The sequence below is a fragment of the Chaetodon auriga genome, chromosome 1, assembly GCF_051107435.1.
Source record: "Chaetodon auriga isolate fChaAug3 chromosome 1, fChaAug3.hap1, whole genome shotgun sequence".
Lineage (NCBI taxonomy): Eukaryota > Metazoa > Chordata > Actinopteri > Chaetodontiformes > Chaetodontidae > Chaetodon > Chaetodon auriga.
The window spans coordinates 31205046-31224267 of NC_135074.1; the positions used below are offsets into that span (position 1 = coordinate 31205046).

Consider the following 19222-nt stretch of genomic DNA (forward strand, 5'->3'; position numbering starts at 1 on the left):
GTCTGTGCTTATCAAACTGCAGACACAGAAAATGTGTGACGCAGCTTGTGTTCAGTTTACTCTTTCAGTTATTAGACAGTTTCTAAAAAATCTCATCAGGTCTTTCTATGACACCGTTTTCTGGTCACCATACAAACCAGCAGATGGTGTGTTCAATGACACAACGATTTCCAATGCCATCATGCTCCAGTTATCGATTAGAGCGATGGCTGTGATGAAGCTCCTGCACCACAGCGACACACAGACAGGATTATTTGTAGGTTTGTGGCCGTTTAAAAAAGGTCAGTCTGGGTCTCAGTAAAGCTTCTCCAAGTGACAGCTGCAGTCCATCGGTTCGCCCGTGAGACAACAGTGAAAAAGACTGACAACAATTAGCTTAGGGGAAAGTGGCCCGAGATCAATGAGCTCGCAAACGTCCAGTTATCAGGAAAACAGATTGCTGACTGACCAGATTCCAGCGAGGGAGAGAGTGAAATGAGGCTGGATAATTAGGAAAAGCAGGCTGAATCCCCAAAGGGAAAGCAGCGAGCGCCATACATGCAGCTATTTGTACCATCCCTCCGTCTCTATCTCTTTAAGAGCCCAGAGAAGGAGTGTGTGTTCACTGTGTGTGTGTGTGAGTGTGTGTGTGGGGGAGGGGTATTGGCTGGGGTGGAACAGTCCTGTAATGAGCAGATTTTAGAGAGAGAGAGATAGAAAGAGAAAGAGCGAGGCCGAAAAACAAGAGAGGACAGATGACTTGGTGGAATTGGGATACAACAACAATCCAGGTTTAGGCGAGCGCCGAAATGGAGAGGACAAAGGGAAAAGGAGAGGAATAATTCATTTTTCTTCTTCTGCTTTTTCTCTTCACATCTTCAGGAGAGCAGAGAGCCTCATCTGTAGATCACAGCAGAGCAGAGAGGAGGAAGAGGGAAGAAATAAGAGGAGATATTTTTCACTCTCCGTTATGTCTGCCGAGGTGTGTGCGTGAGGCTGAGGCTGTGTGTTTATGGATGTGTGTCTCTGAGCGTTAGCCCGGATCGCTCGTTTCCAGGCCATGCTATAGAGAAATACCTCCAACTTCTCAGATTTTTCCTTTAATGGCGTACGGGTGCAGCAGCATCCCTGTCCTGGATGCCTCTCTGTGTGCCGGTGCGGCAGGGATGTGGGGATGCTGTAATGTCTGATTGAGCTGAGCTCGGTCGCTGCTTCCGCCGCTCCGTGGGCCTCTGGGACTGCTGGAAAAGCCTAGGCCTCGCTCGTCTGGAGCGCCCCGCCGCACGGCTGAGGCGACGGGCCGGCCGCGAGGCTGCGTGGAGCAGGAAGGTGGAGGAGGAAGTGGAGGAGGATGAGAAGCACTCTGAGCCTGCATGCCCATGGGAAGCAGCATGCACAGCAGCTGCGTTCGTCACTCCAGACCCGTCGCTGAGGCTTAGACTGCTTCTCCATCGTAAGGTGATGCTCTTCGGGCCGCGTCTTGTTGATTTTAAAATGAGGAGCTGCTGTTTCACGTCCTGAACTAACAGGAGAACAGGCGTCGAGGCCCTGCACCTCCATGCTACCAGATTCAAACGAGGCCTCCTCCCTCTTTGCTCCTTCTGAGTGAACCAGGCCCTTGTTTTTTCTTTTCTTGACGTTCTAAGGATTTGCCTAAACCTGTTTCATGCATGTCCACTGGAGGCAGGTTTGACTTTGATGACGGGGGGTCGTACTGCGGGGGGTGGGAGCAGGGTAAGGCCCATGGCCGAGGGGTTTGCACGGGGCCCCAGGGTCAGGGCGAGTACGCGGGTGCCTGGAGCCATGGCTTCGAGGTCCTGGGCGTGTACACGTGGCCCAGCGGGAACAGCTACCAGGGCACCTGGGCACAGGGCAAGCGGCACGGCATCGGAGTGGAGAGCAAGGGCCGCTGGGAGTACAGAGGGGAGTGGACGCAGGGGTTCAAAGGTCGCTACGGGCAGCTGGAGAGCACGGCCAGCGGGGCCCGGTACGAGGGGACGTGGAGCAACGGGCTGCAGGATGGATACGGCACTGAAACCTACTCTGATGGAGGTAAGGCTGCTAAAACTCATTTTCAGGACCACTTTGGCCCCCCGTGTCCTCCCACAGACACCAGTTTACAGATCAATTTTCATCCAGTTTGACTTCTCTGAAGAAAACATTTCAACTCTTCCTCCGCAAAAAGATTTTCAGGCTGCAAGTGGAACGACTTGCTTACTTAGCCTGCTGCTCAAACCCACTGTAACACTTCTCCAATGTAGGCTACATAAATAACATGTAGGTCACATCCACATGCATCGATGGATTACTGAGCAGGTCCTCCAGGCACAGGCCCGGACACACAGCAGTTCAGGGGCCCCTCAGGGCCAATATTTGTATGGTGTTCTTTAATATTTAGTATAATATTTATTGAGAGGAGTGTGGATCTGTTGTGGCCGGAAGCTTTAAACAGGAGTCAGACAGCATCTCTTCATCTTCATCTTTAACCACCAGCAGCACCTGAGAGCTCTGCCTCACCTGCACAAGGACACTGAAAGAGACACAAAGGGACTACAAAGAGACACAAAGGGACTACTAAGAGACACAAATTGACCAGACAGACAACAACAACCACAAAGAGACACACAACAACTAGAAACAGATCCAAAACAACTACAACGAGCTGCTGAACGACTACAAAGAGACACAGAGTGACTACAAGGACGTCGGCCATGTCTCGTTGTGTCTGGGGGTCTTGCTCCAGTGTAGGAGGGGTGGGGGGGCCTTTATATGTCTGAGCCCAGGGGCTCATTGTCACGTAATCCATCCGTGTCCACATGCACACATGAGGACGTCTGTGGTGTCAGCATCACCTTCACTGCGTCCTGCTGACCAGCCTTCATTATTAGACGATCAGAGAGGGAGACAGACACAGGCTGTGGACGTTAAGGAGGACGTGTGTCTAATATTAGAAACGAAATCATGTTGAATCTCATCACTTGTGTTTAGAGACACAGATTTATAAAAACACACCTTCACCCCTCTCCCCTCTGCATCACACCCTCTGTCGCCATGGTAACGCGGAGACAGCAGGTCAGCGTGTCACTAGAGACCAGCTCGCGGCTCTTCTGCTCCCTGATTGGCTCTCAGCTTCCGTCAGTCTCGTTTTTTCTCTGACTTCGGGGGCTTGTAATCTAGGCCGTTTGATAACCGATGCTGCCCGGCCCGCGCCGCCTCCCCCCGAGCACCGCGCAGGACCCGGATGATGAAAGCGAGGTCAATAAGTGATGCAGGTGGAATGAAAACACGGCGCGTGTCGGTGCTAGTGAAGGTGGAGGCCGTATACCGGAAGGCGGCCGCTCCCTGCGCGAGCGTCAAGGCTGCAGCCTCATACCTGCCGTTTTAGCACGCGACTGTAAGTGCAAAACAAAGATGGTGAGGAGAAGAAAACACAAAAAAGACTGCGTCACGCGACAGCTCTGCTCCTCTCTTCCGCTCACGTGGAGGACCGCCGACAGATGAATATAGCACGCACGAGCTGACACATTTTCCACAACCCAGTAAATGTGCAGGACGCTGTTTCACACACACACACACACACACACACACACACACACACACACGGTAACCTCATACCTGTCAACAGAGCAAGTGCTTATTAAAATAATAAACCAGATCACCTGTAGACCGCATGGGGCTTCAAGTCTTCCGAGCGCGAGGCAGTCCGGTTCTGGTTTCAGCACCGCGGACAGCTCCCGGCCGACAGAGAGAATCACGTTTTTAGCCTGAGAAGATTTTAAAGGGTTCAGGAAGATAATCATAACTAAAATTACATAAAAACACAGAAATGAAAATACTTATTTGAGAAAATCCAGAGAAACATTGGAAAAACAAAATCAGTCATTTTGTGGCTGGAGTTTGGTTCGTCAAGTACAAATACTGTAGCCTGCTTCAGTACAGTTTTGAGGTACTTGTATTTTACTGGAGTAATTCCATTTTACGCAGGTTTATACTTCTACTCCACCACATGTCAGAGGGAAATGTTGTAGTTTTTACTTCATGATATTTACTTGATTACTTCAGTCACTGGTTACTCTGCAGATTAAAACTGTTGATACAAAATTTAATCAGCTAATGAGTGACGATGTCTTACTGTAGATTAAGTTACCCACCAGTTTATAACATAGTTTAAATTAATCCCAACTTTACCAGCTGCAACATTAAAGAGAAACACTGATTAGAATCCAATAATATATCTATGATTCTGAAATACTCTGCATGTGTACTTTTACTTTGGGTTCTTTGAATCTCAGACTTTTACTTGTCACAGGGTATTTCTATACTGCGGTTTAGTACTACTTCTTGGTCCACTCTAAAAACTAGATTCGACACAGCTGGGTCCACAAGCAGAGGTGGTAACAGACATGTGTCACCTTAAAGCTGCTCTGATCAATATTTCTATGTTAGTGATGGATCAGAAGGCGATGTGTGATGTGAAAAGTTCAGTAGAGACAAACACTGTGTGTTTATCTGTCTGCAGTTACTTTGTTTGTTTTAACGTCTTTCAGCTCGTTTCATGTTTTGGTTGACTCTCACGGCTCTCATCAACCCACTGTACACTACCAGTGGTGGAAAGTAACTAAATACATTTACTCAAGTACTGTACTCAAGTAAAATTTGGAGGTGCTTTTACCTGTAAACCAATATGTCCATTTGCTTCTACTTCATACTTCTGCTCCACAATTATTCAAAAGAAAATAATGTACTTTTTACTCCACTACAGTTATTTGATAACTTTAGTTAGCAGTTACTTGACAGATTCAGATTTATTAGACAAATTGTAGTATAGGTTATATTAAGTTAATTAAGTTAAGACTTAATTGATCATGGGAGGAAATTCATAACTTATTAGTAAATAAAAATATTAAAATTATCTCTACCAGCATTAAAGCAATTCCTACCCATTTCTCCGATGGGGAATTAATAAAATGTTATCTTAAATGCATCAATAATTCTAATCAGGTGATTTTACACAAAGGAAAACATCCTAGAATCCTGCACACTGAACCAAAAGGTAACATTTTAAAGGCAGTACTCGTTACCGAGTATTTCTACGCTGTGGTATTGCTGTTTACTTACTGTTAGCAGCTAGCTGGTGAGGTAGCTGTTACTCCATGTCTTCTGGATGTGGAAATAAGCCTTTGTTTGCTAACACGTGCTCCATAAACACATAAATACATTATTATTCATGTCTTTGAAGGTGAACTCTTGTTTTAGGGTTTTGGGGACCTTGAAAAGGTTTCTGACAGATAAATGTTGGTAATGAGGGAATGAAACGATGCATTTACAACAATAACACACGTCAGCCTGAGATGTTACACGTCAGGAAAAAAGATTTGTCGAAAACTCGGAGAATGGCCTGGAAAAACTCCAACCTTTGAGACCTTTGAGTGCGTCTGCCCAGGTTTTCTTTCAGCACCTCGGTCAGCTCCAGGTCCACTTACATGCTAACACACTTTCTGCTATTAATAGTTCACAGTTTTTGGAGAAGAGAAATCCATCCACTTTACTATTCTGAACTAACAGGAAGTGATGTAAGACGTGCTGACTGAGGTCAAACAAAATGCTAATTTAGAAAGCTACAGCCAGTTAAACTTAACAAGCAGACACCAGAATGTTTCTCCAAAGATTTCACACGTCCTTCATGTTTTCTGCTCACTGCTAAGACTTCTATATCTGCTGATACTGCAGCGTCGGACGTTTAGCAGTGTGAGGGAGCAAACCTCCAAAGTTAGCTTTTCCTACAAACTAACCACCACGTTTATTAAAAAGCTGTAATTATGCAGTTAGAAAGCTGTGAGTTCCCGACCCTCCAACATAGCAGAAACACTGCAAACGTCAGTAACGTCGCATGTGAGGTTTAATTGTAAATGAGGAGGAAAAGCCTCGAACAGTGAGCTCAGGCAAGGAAAATGATAGAAATCAGTTATTATACAGCAGCAGTCGTGCTGCATCACAGAAGAGCCAACAAGAAGCTGAATGAGGCTCCTGTGTAACTGAAATTTACTTTATACACTTTATATTAAGGTACGTGTATTCACCATAAACGAGTTGCTCATTAGCATGCAGTAGTATCATTTTGGCCCACAATTCATGTACAACAACTTCCTCACTTATTATGACTACTAAAGAGAAATTAGGAGGTTATTGAGGGAAAGCTCTTAGTTAATGGCCTAGTAGTTGTAGAATATGGTTGTGCAGAACAAAGCATTAATAAGTACTTTGTGATGACTAATACAAAGCCGGTGTGCTGTTGGAGCCGTTGGACCTTAATATAAAGACTTACCAGTCACCTGTTCTGGTGTTAAATGAACTGATAGCTGGAATATTCTGTTGACTCGGCTGCATCAGACAAACTTCATGCTAATGTTTACATGATGAAAGATGACAGTCATCTGGTGAAACATCAACGGATGGAGGCTTCAGCGTCCTTTAGCTCCCTCAGTTTTACGGCACATTTCCTGTTTCCGTTTCGCGCGCTCATCAAACTTCTGATGAACTTTCTATCCACGACCTGCTCAGCAGCGAACAGCAGACGGACACAGTAGAGACTAGCTGGTTGAACATAGTGGAGCATTTAGCAGCTAAGAGCCACATATTTCCCTCAATTTGGTGGAGGCCAAAAACAGTGACTGCTGGACTGAAATTCGTCATGTGGCCACAAACGTGAACGCTGATGTTGCTCCGTGGATGTTCACCATAACTTAAAATGGTGATAACATGTAAATATTGTGTTTACAGCTTGTTCTGCTGCCAAAAAATGTGTTTGTGCTGCTTTTATGGGAAGAAAAATACTTCTACAGTAAATGAAGCACTCAGTTTTGTTTCAGTTATGTCAACACACCATTTACCTGACTAGATGCTACTTTGACTTCTAGTATTAGAAAAGATTTCTAATATAAGTGAATAAATCATTGATCTTTTCTCATCAGCCTTGGCTGTATTTTCTTCATGAAACCTGCCAGGCCTCATAGGAAACAGGCATTAGATATATGAAGCCAAATGCATGTAGTTATGTTCAACGTATGGCTCCTAATTATAAGAATGAGCCAAGGTGTGCAGTGATCAGAGAGAGGACAAATAAAGACATGAAAACATTTGAAAGTGAGACAGAAGATTAAAATTGGTGTGTTTCGTCGTCACAGAGCACATCCACATGGAGACTGATTTTTACCTTCGATGGTAACATTTAGCCAAGTCTTATTGTGCACGTCTACAAATACTGATCTGTTTCATGTTTAATGTTTGTAGCTTCATGTTTTCAAACCTTAAGACATTTGTAGTTTCAGTTTGTGCCGAAACGATTAGTCGATTACTCAATAAGTTAATCTGAAATGTTAAAAACTATCTGGATAATCGCAGGAGAAACAGGAAACGTTGTGCTGCTCGTCTCTGTTTTCTGTCATTGTGAAGTGAACGTCTTTGGGTTTGGATCTGTGGGTCCCTCTCAGGACGCGAGGAGTCCAGATCGTATGAAGTGTAGACAGCTGTTGAAATGAGGTGAAGCTCCGCGGCTTCGTCAGCTCCTGTAAATGAAACTGACGAGCTGCGAGTCGCACAGGAGGCTGTCGGGTTTCCTGCCCAGAAACGTGAAACGCTCTTCGCCTCCTGCTCTGACCACCTCTGGGATGTGAGCCGAGGATGGAGGGTGGAAGATGTTGACCTCCCCCTGCAGCAGATCTGCTCTGTGTCAAAGTCTCTCCAGGAGGCTCTGCTCCTCCCCGCAGGAGGCTCTGCTCCTCCCCGCAGGAGGCTCTGCTCCTCCCCGCAGGAGGCTCTGCTCCTCCCTGCAGGAGGTCTGGGTGTCGGCTGACATTTATTCCTTCATTGATAGATGGAGGACGGGACTTGTGGGAACCTCTGTGGTCTAAACTGGACTGATTGATTTTAATGTTTGAATACAAGAAAAGGTTTATTTTGGTTTTTGGTGAAAATTCACATTTTAGAGCAACTTTTCCTTTGTTTTACAAACTGTTGGCTCACACTTCAGCACACCCAGGGGTGGAATATAACATAAGAAGGTACATTTACTCACCTCTGTACTTAAGAACTGATCTGAGGTACTTGTACTTTATTTGAGTCTTTTCTTTTCATGCCACTTTATACTTTCGAGAGGAAAATTGTTCTTTTTACTCCTCAATATTTATCTGACAGTTTTAGTTACGTTACAAATAAAATGTATGAATACAAAAACATATGAAGAGTTCCTAAAATAAGATGTTTCGTTATAAATTAAACTAGCAGCCAGTTTATGCGAGCACAGCTGAAACAATCAGTGGATTGATAGAAAATTAACTAGAAAATTGACGAGTACTCTGATAATCATTCATGGTAAAAACATTTCATGTTCCAGCTTCTCAAATATGAAGATTTGCTGCTTTTCCTTTGAATGATTTGAGCGTATTTGTCATAACGTTGAGCTTCAGACTAAACAAACATGGTGCAGGCGTCACTTTGGGCACTGTGACCACATTTTTCACTATTTTAACGATGTTTCCAAACCAAACGATCAATCGATTGATGATAATCAGCAGATTGATCCAGAATGAAAAGAATCATTAGTTTGGGTCCTTTACAGAACAGTTGAAGATGAGCTCCACCTCAACCAACTCCAACAGGAAAATCCTGCTTTGACATGAATGAGGAGACACAGAAATCTAATGAGACCAGAGACAAGAGGACAACAGACACAGGGGACACTTTACTGCCTAATGAATACTGTTACTTTCAATGCATGAAGTACATTTTCCTGATTATACTTCAGGACTTTTATTTGTAACAGAGCAGTCGAGTTTACACTGTGGTATTAGTACTTTTTCTTCAGTGAAGGATCTGAATACTTCTCCACTGTGCACGCAGTAGTCATCTCTCTCTGTACTCCCACTCTGTCTAATGTGTCAAACCTGAAGCAGCTCGGTCACACAGACGTCAGGTTGGGGTTTAGGTTACGTAGGTCCGGGTAAATACTAGCACTTGGACAGTTTTAAGAAAGTACATATGTACTTTTCTGGAGTCGAGGAAAAGCCAAATATCTGCTGTTATTCTGGGTTTATTTCGAGCGTTTCTTTGATTTCTTTTCACAGCCTAACATGTTGTGCCAATACTGAGCCTCAGTGTGGCTCTGAATTATTTCAAAGACTTTATTCCTGCGAGGAACCACATCAACTTTTACAGAACACGGACAGACAGACGCCTGTGGTCTATACATGTAACACAGGAACCTCTCACTGCAGAACATTCGGTGAATATTCGTCTGTAATCCTTTTGTCAGTCCTCGTCAGCAGACACTGTTGGCTCTCTTAGTACTTTTTAGTCGTGCTAGCTGCATGCTATCAGCATGCTCTCTGGGGACGGCAGTGTTGCTCCACCACTTTGGTTCAGACTGAAATATCCCAACTATCAGATGGATTGCCACGAAATTCAGTAGAAACAATCCCCAGAGCATGAATCGTGCTTTTCCTCTGGATGGATCGTCATGTCACGGATGAAGTTTTCCACATCTTAGTTTAGTGTGTTTACAGGATAACATTTTGTAGTTAGCACTAAACACAGCTGAGGCTGATGGGAACTTCATTGGTTTTACTGATATTTAGTCAGAAGTCAAAGTACTGGGAAAATTAAGATTTAGGCCTGGTGGTGGTGCTACATGAAAACTTTGGGCACCGTGAATACCTGTATGTTTCATGACGTCTGTCCAGGAGTTGTTGAGATATTTCATGCAGCTCTCAAGGATGGAAACAAGGAAAGATTCCCATCCTGACTCTCACTGTGTCCCTGTTTGTCTCTCAGGAACCTACCAGGGCCAGTGGCTCGGCGGGATGCGTCATGGCTATGGCGTGCGGCAGAGCGTACCGTACGGCATGGCGGCCGTCATCCTCTTCCCTCTGCGAACATCCATAAACTCCCTCCGCTCCGAGCACAGCCACGGCCCTCCGGCTGTGCTGGAGGACGGCACCGCCAACACGCCCACGGACGGGGTGGTGGCCGGGCTGGCCGGGAGCCCTGTGGGACGAGGCGGGTTCGCGCTGACGGCTCCAAGTGAAGCCGAACGCCAGAGGAAGAGGAAAGGCCGCTTCCGCCAGTCCATCCTGAGCGGACTGAAGCTGCGGCGCTCTGAGTCCAAAAGCTCCCTGGCCAGTCAGCTCAGCAAGCAGAGCTCCTTCTGCAGCGAGGCCGGCATGAGCACCGTCAGCTCTGCTGCATCTGACATCCACTCCAACACCAGTGAGAGCGAACAGGGCGCTCCCGTAGACGCCACTGTCACAGAAATGTACGCCGGCGAGTGGCGGAGCGACCAGAGGGCCGGCTGGGGCGTGAGCCGGCGCTCGGACGGCCTGCATTACGAAGGTGAATGGGCGGGGAACAAGAGGCACGGATATGGATGCACCACCTTCCCCGATGGCACCAAGGAGGAAGGAAAGTACAAACAGAATGTGTTGGTGAGCGGCAAACGCAAGAACCTGATCCCACTGAGGGCCAGTAAAATCAGAGAGAAGGTGGACCGGGCCGTCGAAGCTGCCGAGAAGGCCGCAGACATCGCCAAGCAGAAGGCGGAGATCGCCATGTCAAGGTCAGGAAAACATGTAGGCAGTGGACACCAAGTATGGAATCATTTTGGTACCAAAATTCAGGAGAAGTCACTTAAATCTCAGCATGCATCACCAAACAAACCAATAAAAAACCCTCAGATATAATCAATAAACATCTATTAAAGGCAGAAACATTTATTTGTGGTACAGAGTTTTCCATACGTCTGGATCCAAAAGCTGTTTTAAGCATCTGACCCTGAACATAAAGTCTCTAACATAAAGTCAGATAATTGAACACAAAGCAAACACTGACATGTTTGGTTTAGAGGTTAAAATGAGGAAGTCACGGTCGTTAAAAATGACCTCTCAATTAAATGTCTTCATGTTTTTATGTCAGAAAAAATAACACAACCCAGTCAGTAGAATAAATGCTGGATATTACAGAATATCTAAGCTTCAATAAGCTAAATATATTTCCTGGGTGTGATGTTTTTAAAAGAAAAGCTGAGAGCAGATTTGGCTTAAATCTTCATATTGATTCTGGATCTTCATAGATGCAGAATCAATAGTGACTTTTATAGCTCGAGCCCGTTTGACTGCAGTGTTTCTACCTGTCCTGCTCAGGATGAGCCACGCTCGTGGGAAGGCGGAGGCAGCTGAAGGAGTGGCGCAGAAGGCCATGGAGGAGTGTCGACTGGCCCGCATCGCTGCCAAAGAGCTCTCTCCCTCCTTCCACATCTACGGGAACGGTGAGTGGACGACAAGCACGCAAGTGTCCGATTTTAATCCGGTCAGTTTCAGCACATGCTGCTTCTTGCACCATCAGACACATTCGTGTGTTATATGGAGATTTTTTACTGCTGGCTTTGATGTGTGATATGATGTAAAAATACATTTAGAATAAACATACAAACAGTACCAGCGCTGATATTATTACAGGGACACTGCTGAATATTATTACATACTGATGATGTAATCACTGTGTAGCTGCCACGCTGAATCCATTAATCAATTAGCTGATACTGAGAGCTACTGTTTTGATCATCGGTTAATCATTCTAGTCACATTTGCTTCTTAAATGTGAGGATTTGATGCTTTTCTTTGTCCGGTGTGATATTAAATTGATTATCTTTGGGGTTTGGGCTGCTGGCTGAATGAAACAATCCGAATTCATCACTTTGGTCTGCGGGAAACAAAGCGATGATTCGCTGGAGTCGAGACCATAGTCAGCAGGTGAATGGATGATGACGATAATCAGTAGGTGCAGTCATAAAGCAGTGACTGTTTTCATACAAATCAGTCAATGGGAGGGAAATCTGTAGGTTATATTAAACCCTTAAACAGAAGTCCATACGTACAGCTTTTTCACTAAAAACAAAACAAGACGACAACCATGATGAGAGCCGTGAGACTCAACCACAACAGAAAAGTTTCCATCCGGAAAAACGTTGAAATGGTCTGCAGAGCTGAGTCGGCTGATAACTGTGTGTGTTCGTCACTAGAAGAGACTCACATCTGATCCATTTCAAACGCAGCTTTAAACTTCACCAAGTCGTAGATCAGGCATGTCAGACTCATTCCACAGAGGGCCGTGTGGCTGCAGGGTTTTCCTCCAACCAATCAAGAGCACGCAGTCTGACCAATCGGCTGTCTGAAGACTGAGCTCAGCCAATGAAATGAGTCAAGTCTGGTGTGCTGCTGCTTGGTTGGAAAGAAAACCAGCCACTCGGCCCTTTGTGGAATGAGTTTGACATGCCTGACGTAGATGTTGAGTATGTTTATTTCACAATTAAGCTCAAATTTATGTGAAAATGAAATCTAAATAATACTGTTTCACCAGTGGAAGAAGTACTCAAATATTTAGTAATACCTCAATGTAGAAATACTCTGTTCCAAGTAAAAGTCCTGCACTAAAAAAGGAAATATACGTAATAATACATCATTTATGTGCTGATTACATTTTAAATAGTAACTAAAGTTATCAAATAAATGTAATGAAGTAAAAAATATGATGTTTCTCTGAAATGAATCGAAGTAGAAAGTAGCAGAAAATACAAATACTTAAAGTACAAAATTGTACTTTAGTACAATACTTGAGAAAATGTACTTAGTTACATTCCTCCACTGAGCGGGACTCTTTCTAATACGAATGTGGTGCCTTCATACTGTTACAATACTGTTTGTGTAATACTATGCTACATTTAGTCTAAAAATATACATAGAAATACATTTACTGCATTGATTATGTATTTCTTCTTTTGCTCAGTTTAAGCTTCTTAACGAGCAGCAGTAACAATAAATTGATTTATTGCCAAATTTATCCACTTGTTGTTGCTTCAGTCTTGCCCAGAGACCCGGGTGTCAGAAATTAGTCACAAGTCGTGACTGAATAAAAAAGGCAGCAAATTATGCAAATGACTGAATTTCACTCATTGTCTTTGTTTAAAATCTCCATAAAAACATGAGTGAGAACTTGGACTGTTAAATAATTAATAGAGAAAACATCAAATAGGTGGATTTACAGCGTGTGCGGGGCTCAGTGTTTACGTTGACATTGATAGACTGAACGTGTTCTCGTCCCTGATCCTCTGTAAGCCAGCAGTGATTCTCAGCACAAGATCCAGTTTGAATGCAGCTTTTCTCGCTTTTTGTTACCCTGCATGCTAATAACACACGCTGACACACACACGCTGACACACACACCGTTGGTCTGATGGGCTCGCGGTGGATTGGTGCCAAATCGCTTCATCGGTGCTGTTCACCAACTGTTTTCATAGGGCTTGAATGTCAGAGGCCCAAGCACCAGGACGCCAAGGACAAAGACCACGAGGTGATCTCCACGGGAACAGACAGTCCGGAGCTGTGCACGCCGGACACCACGCCACCTGTAATAACACCTGATCTCAGCCCCGTGCTAAGCGTGCCCACCTCGCCCCCCCACAGCCCACCCAAGCACGCCCATCGTCCCAGAAACGCCTGCTTCATGCGCCAGAGCGCCGTGGACGATCAGGGCGGGGCCGAGATCCAGGTGCTGGTGGAGGGGCGGGGGATGGATCTGCCGAGGGGAGGGGCTAACAATTGGACTGACGACATGTATCCGGACCGAGGAGGCAGCAGCCGCTCCACCACGCCGTCCCTCCTGGAGGAGCAGGAGGGCCAGATTAACGGCCACGAGCAAGCCCCTTTGTCCAACCACAAACCGCGGGAGAAATCCTTGTCCAATCACAAGTCCCGGGAGCACGCTTCCTCCTACAGAGCGTGGGAGCACTCCTTGTCCAACCAAAAGTCCTCCAAGCATGCCTCTTCCAATCACAAGTCAAGGGAGTACTCGTCCTCCAATCACAAAACATGGGATCATTCTTCCACCAATCACAAGGCCTGCGAGCATGCCTCTTCCAACTACAAGCCGCAGGTGCACATTTTATCCAATCACAAGGCCTTGGAACATAACATGTCCAATCACAAGACTTCTGAGCATGCTTCTTCCAATCACAAGTCCCAAGATTATATCTCCTCTAATCACAATGCGAAGGACCACGTCTCTTCTAGTTACAACCCTCGAGAGCATGTCTACTCCAACCACCACCCAAAGCAGCACAACCCGTCCAACCACAAGCTTAACGAGCATGCTGTAATCGACCAAAGGCTAGACGGCCTCACCGGGGGCTGGACTGCTGAGAGCGCCCTCCGGTGGAGCCCCGCCCACTCGCGCCTCACGGAGCAGGACGAGGAGCGAATGAACGACTACACGGTCGACATGAGGCTGCAGTGTCCGGACTCGCAGGCGTCTCGGGGGCTGGGCCCGGAGTCCCCGGCCCCCAAAAACAACAGGCTGCGATCCCGAGGCCTTCGGCCGGTCAGAGAGGGATCCATGGACTCTGTACAGATGCTGGACAACCTGAATGTGGGGGCAGAGCTGGAGGAGTGGCCGCTGCACAGGGACCTCACCCTCTCCCCACCCCTCAAGTCTCAGCCCATCACTCTGGAGCAGGAAGGAGAGCATCTCACCCTCAAATCAAACTCAGTGAGTCGTCACAGTCACAGTCACAGTGTGTTTGACCGATACTGTCTGTCTGTCTGTCTGTCTGTTTGTTTGGACCAGTGAGGATTTTAATTCATTATAACAACTGAATCATCGAGGAATAACTGTGAGACTGCTGCTAGCAGTTTCCCTCTGCTGCCACTCTTTATGCTAAGCTAAGCTAACCGCGTGGTACTTCACATACAGACATGAGACCAACGTCAGTCTTCTCATGCAACCTTAAATAACCACATTTCCAAAATTTACAACTTTCCCTTTAAGACAATTCAATTATTGCACACTATTGTAAGTGTGCTTATGCAAGAGGCGATATGTCATAAACTGAAAGCATAAACAAAGTTTACAACCATCAAACTAAAGGAAATGTAGCTTCTGGCTGTTTTACAAAGACAGAAATAAACACCAAAACCAAATACCAATCGATCATTGATGGAAAGAGTTGACTGTAGACATACCAGAAAAAATCCTGCAATCAACATGTTACACATTTTACTTCAGTAAAATTCACAATAACAGATATGACTGATTGGTGCATTAATGTGTCTATTTTAATGTTGCAGCTCAGTTAAATAAATAAATAGTAAATAAATGTAGTGCAGTAAAAACTGCAGTATTTGCCTCTGAAATGTAGTGAAGTAGAAGTATAACATAACATAAAATGGATTCAGGTAAAGTACAAGGAAGTAAGTGCAGTATTTGAGTAGATGTACTTAGTCAGCAGGTTTGGATCATCGTGAAACTTTTGACTGAACCCTCAGACGAACCAGCGAGTTGGAGTTAGAGAACAGTTTAACCTCTTCAAGTACTGCTCGAGTTTAATCCAGAGCTCATTTTTCATAAACTGATCCTGTGTTTTATTTGTAAAGTCCGATAATGTAGTACAAGTAAAAGTATTAAGCAGCATAAAATTTAAATACTCAAGTAAACTCAGAGTACATCAAAATTATACTTATGTACAGTAGTTGAGTAAATGTACTCAGAAACAGACAGATCAGAAGTTCTGCTCGCCTGCAGGTTTTATTGTTGTTGTTGTTGTTACTATAGAAACTTTTTTTCACTTTGTTACTGCCGTTGGTTCTGTGTTTCGTGTTGGATGTTTGCGTCCACGGACAGACGGCGTGCGTGAACTAACCGCCTCTTCTTCTCTGCTCTCTTGTCTTTCAGGGCTCCAGCTCTATCCTGGTGGTTATGGTCATTTTACTCAATATTGGAGTAGCCATTCTTTTCATTCACTTCTTTATTTAAGCTTATACAGGTATGATCTACTAAGACTTATTGGTAACTACGGTATATTATATTATTACTTCCTGAGACGGACGTTCTGCCTATTCGACTGGAGCCCGCAGCCCGAGTGACGGACACAGCAGAGCCTTTCTATCGTTGCTCCCGGTCTTTTCACCTGTGTCGAAGCCCATTCGAGTTTCTATGAAAGCACCGTTCCTTTTCAGATGCTTATTTTGAGCTTGCAACCATAGAAAAGAAAGTAAGAAAGTAAAGAGTGCAGCTTTAAACTAGCGCGGTGTATCGGGACACACGTGCATGGGTGTCCGTCAGCTACTGTTAACTGGACTGGAGATGGCACAGACAGTTTTGCCCATTTTTCCATCACTCTAGACGAGAATATGGCAACCCTTGTTTCCTGGTTATCATGAGGAACATGCTAACCAAGAGCACGGTGCACACAGTCCATCCTAACCCCTGCAGACAATAACCCCTTCTGCCTTTCCCCCCTCCCCCCCGTGGCCCCACCCCCGAGTCTCTAACTCCTATTCGCACTATGCGCTACATACAGAACTATGCTGCAAGAGTAGATCCATTTTAAAGGGCTCCGTCATCCTTCTTTTCTTTTTTCCACTACGAACTACACGAACGCACACAACCATTGCATGAGGCTGTGTGGGGTTTTAAAAGTGCATTTTCTATCCCTTTAACATCACTGTTTCTGTCCTCATTCGTACGCACTCCGCCCCGGTCGTCACTTCCTATCGGCACAGATTTGGAAATCGGCGGCGCCACCTCACGTCCAAATCAAATCACAGAATCTGACCGCATCGGATTCACGTTCGATCAAAAGTCGGCGACCCCTGAGTCTAAACCTCGAGGAGCTTTTCTGAATTTACTGTTAAGAGAACGCACACAAACACACGCATTCACACACACACACACACACACACACACACACACTGCTGACACACTGAGGAGGATTCAGCCTTGCCCCTTTGTACAGCCTTGAGACTGTTATGTTATAACCACTAATTCTACTATATATGTGTATGTGTCATTATTATTATTCAAGTTTGTTACTTTTTGCAGTTTGCAAGACAGAGAGAATGCTGAGTGCCTCGTATTTATTCATTTCTCGTCTCTGATTTATTTAAACCCCCGACCCCCAAACGAAACGCCCCGCGTGGGCAGGCTAAGAGGAGACGAGTAGCCTTCAACACTAAGAAAGGTGACCCTCCGCCCCTCCACCAGCCCCTCCACCCACCCCACAAACCTCCCTCCACCCTGAAATGGCATGCACTGTTTTGTCTCTCTCCCAGTCCCCCTTTTGGACCAGTCAAAAAGGGAAAAATGGGGTTTCTACGGTGTCATTTCCAGACACTTTTTGGGCCGGATGAGATTTTTTTCAGCATGTTTGTTCAGCCTGCTCAATCTGGTGTCAGTTTGTGAGTTTCTCCCTCTCGTCTCTTTTATCCAGCAACACAAGGCTACGTGAGACGTGGAGAGCAGTGTAAAATAAACGCTAGCTTTTAACTCTCAGTGGATACCGAAATGTCCTGAGTTTATGAATGATATAAAAAGAAACTCTGCTACTGTCTGTTTTATACTTCGCACCCAGTGGCATCATCATGTTGTGACATCATTGCATGCCCGAGCATGCTCTTTCTTACTCTTTGGTTTATGAGGTTGTTTCGAAGTTAATGTGGAGAAAATAATGAGATGTTTGAAATTAACGAGTTCTGTGTGGTTATTGCTGTCGTCTCGCCCGTTCCATCAAACCAGGCAGTTTTCAAAAAAGTGGTGACGAACAAATCGATGAGCAGGAGGGATTTTTAGTGATTTTTGAGTCCATTCCAGTCTGGTTATTTTATCGACAGTTTCTCCATCCATGTTGCAGAAAATGCACTACATCACAATACATAACATTAGCATGACATAAGATCACACACACTGAGGATTTTATGCGCGTCGCACGGCCAAAGAGTCAGCAAACTACATTTCTGAAAAAGGAAATGAAAAAAATGAATGTCATGTTATTCGGGGTTCCAGCAGGTGCAAGTTTCTCAGCTTTCAAACGATTGGAGGAAGAAAAGGAGTCTTCAGGAGTGTGATCATAGTGGGAACGTTACCACGTTGATGCTAAAGGATTAATTCAACATTTTTGGGAAATGCATGGTGTCTGCCTGGACAGAACCAGGCTAGCTGTTTCCCCCTGTTCCCGGTCTTTATGCTAAGCTAAGCTAACGGTCTACTGGCTGTAGCCTTAATATTCAACAGACAGTTGAGTGATGGCTGAAAAGTCAAAAGGTTAAAGACAAACGTGTCATTCTCAAATCAGGTTAAATCTGAAGTGTTTCTGTCTCTTCAGAACTTTCAGCGATATGTAAACACTGGGTAAGTATAAGTCCCGTATTGCAGAAGGTGAGATTTCCATTTGTTTTCTGATCATAAAGTAGGTCAATACGATGTATAAATACTGTGAAAATATCAAAAAGCTCAGTACACTGACACACTGCCCATCTTCAGAAACTGTGCCTTTAAACGAGCCGTCAAGGTTGTGATGTCACAGATGTGCAGTTGGCCACGCCCCCTGCACCGCAGGATGGAAACATGGTGGGCGGTGCCTTCTCAGGCCTGTGAGAGCTGACCAATCAGAGCAGACTAAACTTTTTGAGAAGGGGGGGCCTTAAAGAGACAGGCACTCCAGTGGAGCGTTTCAGACAAAGGGTGAACAGAGGTGCTGCAGAAAGAAGCAGTATGAGAAAAATAATGTATTTTTTTAACATCAAAGCAAGTAAACATTTTATAGCAGATACCCAAAATTAAAATATGAGCCTGAAAATGAGTGTAATACGGGACCTTGGAGAAAGTATCTGGACACCTGGTTCTCTGCAGTACAGGAGGTGGTGAATACATGAATACAGCATGATGGTTACATGAACCTTAACCACAATATCATCCGCTCTCAAAATACTGCAAAGCACTGTGGGAAGGGCGAGGACGTCTGTGCTCCGTCCAGATGAGCTGAAATAAACAGAGATCCAACCAGGCATGATGACACAATGTCAACCATTTACTGTTCACAGGAATACTTCAATATTCAACAGCTGTACTTTTACTGTGTCCACACTAACGCTGAATAAAATCAGAACACTTGACAAGGTGAGTGAAGGCACAGAGCAACAGAGACAAAATATTGTTTTGTCTTTAAACTTCCAACATGGACAGAAGTATGTGGACACCCCGGCCATTACACCCATATGTGCTGTTCAAACAGCCTCCGCTCCTCTGATTTCAGCCTTTAAACCAGATTTTAGAGCCTGCTGCACGATTTTCTCCCATTCTGACACAAGAAGCCGTACTGAGGTCCAGCACTCGTCTTGGGGGATCAGGTCTGGCTCACAGTCGG

General features: G+C 45.1%; 1 protein-coding gene across 1 annotated transcript; it reads left to right on the forward strand.

Moving 5' to 3' along the window:
- Positions 1-681: 681 nt before the first annotated feature.
- Positions 682-17542, forward strand: jph3a (junctophilin 3a). Its single transcript, XM_076734864.1, has 5 exons — positions 682-2031; positions 9808-10588; positions 11172-11296; positions 13325-14571; positions 15754-17542. The coding sequence occupies exons 1-5, from the start codon at positions 1650-1652 to the stop codon at positions 15832-15834; spliced, it is 2616 nt and encodes an 871-aa protein (XP_076590979.1). The 5' UTR covers positions 682-1649; the 3' UTR covers positions 15835-17542.
- Positions 17543-19222: the final 1680 nt, after the last annotated feature.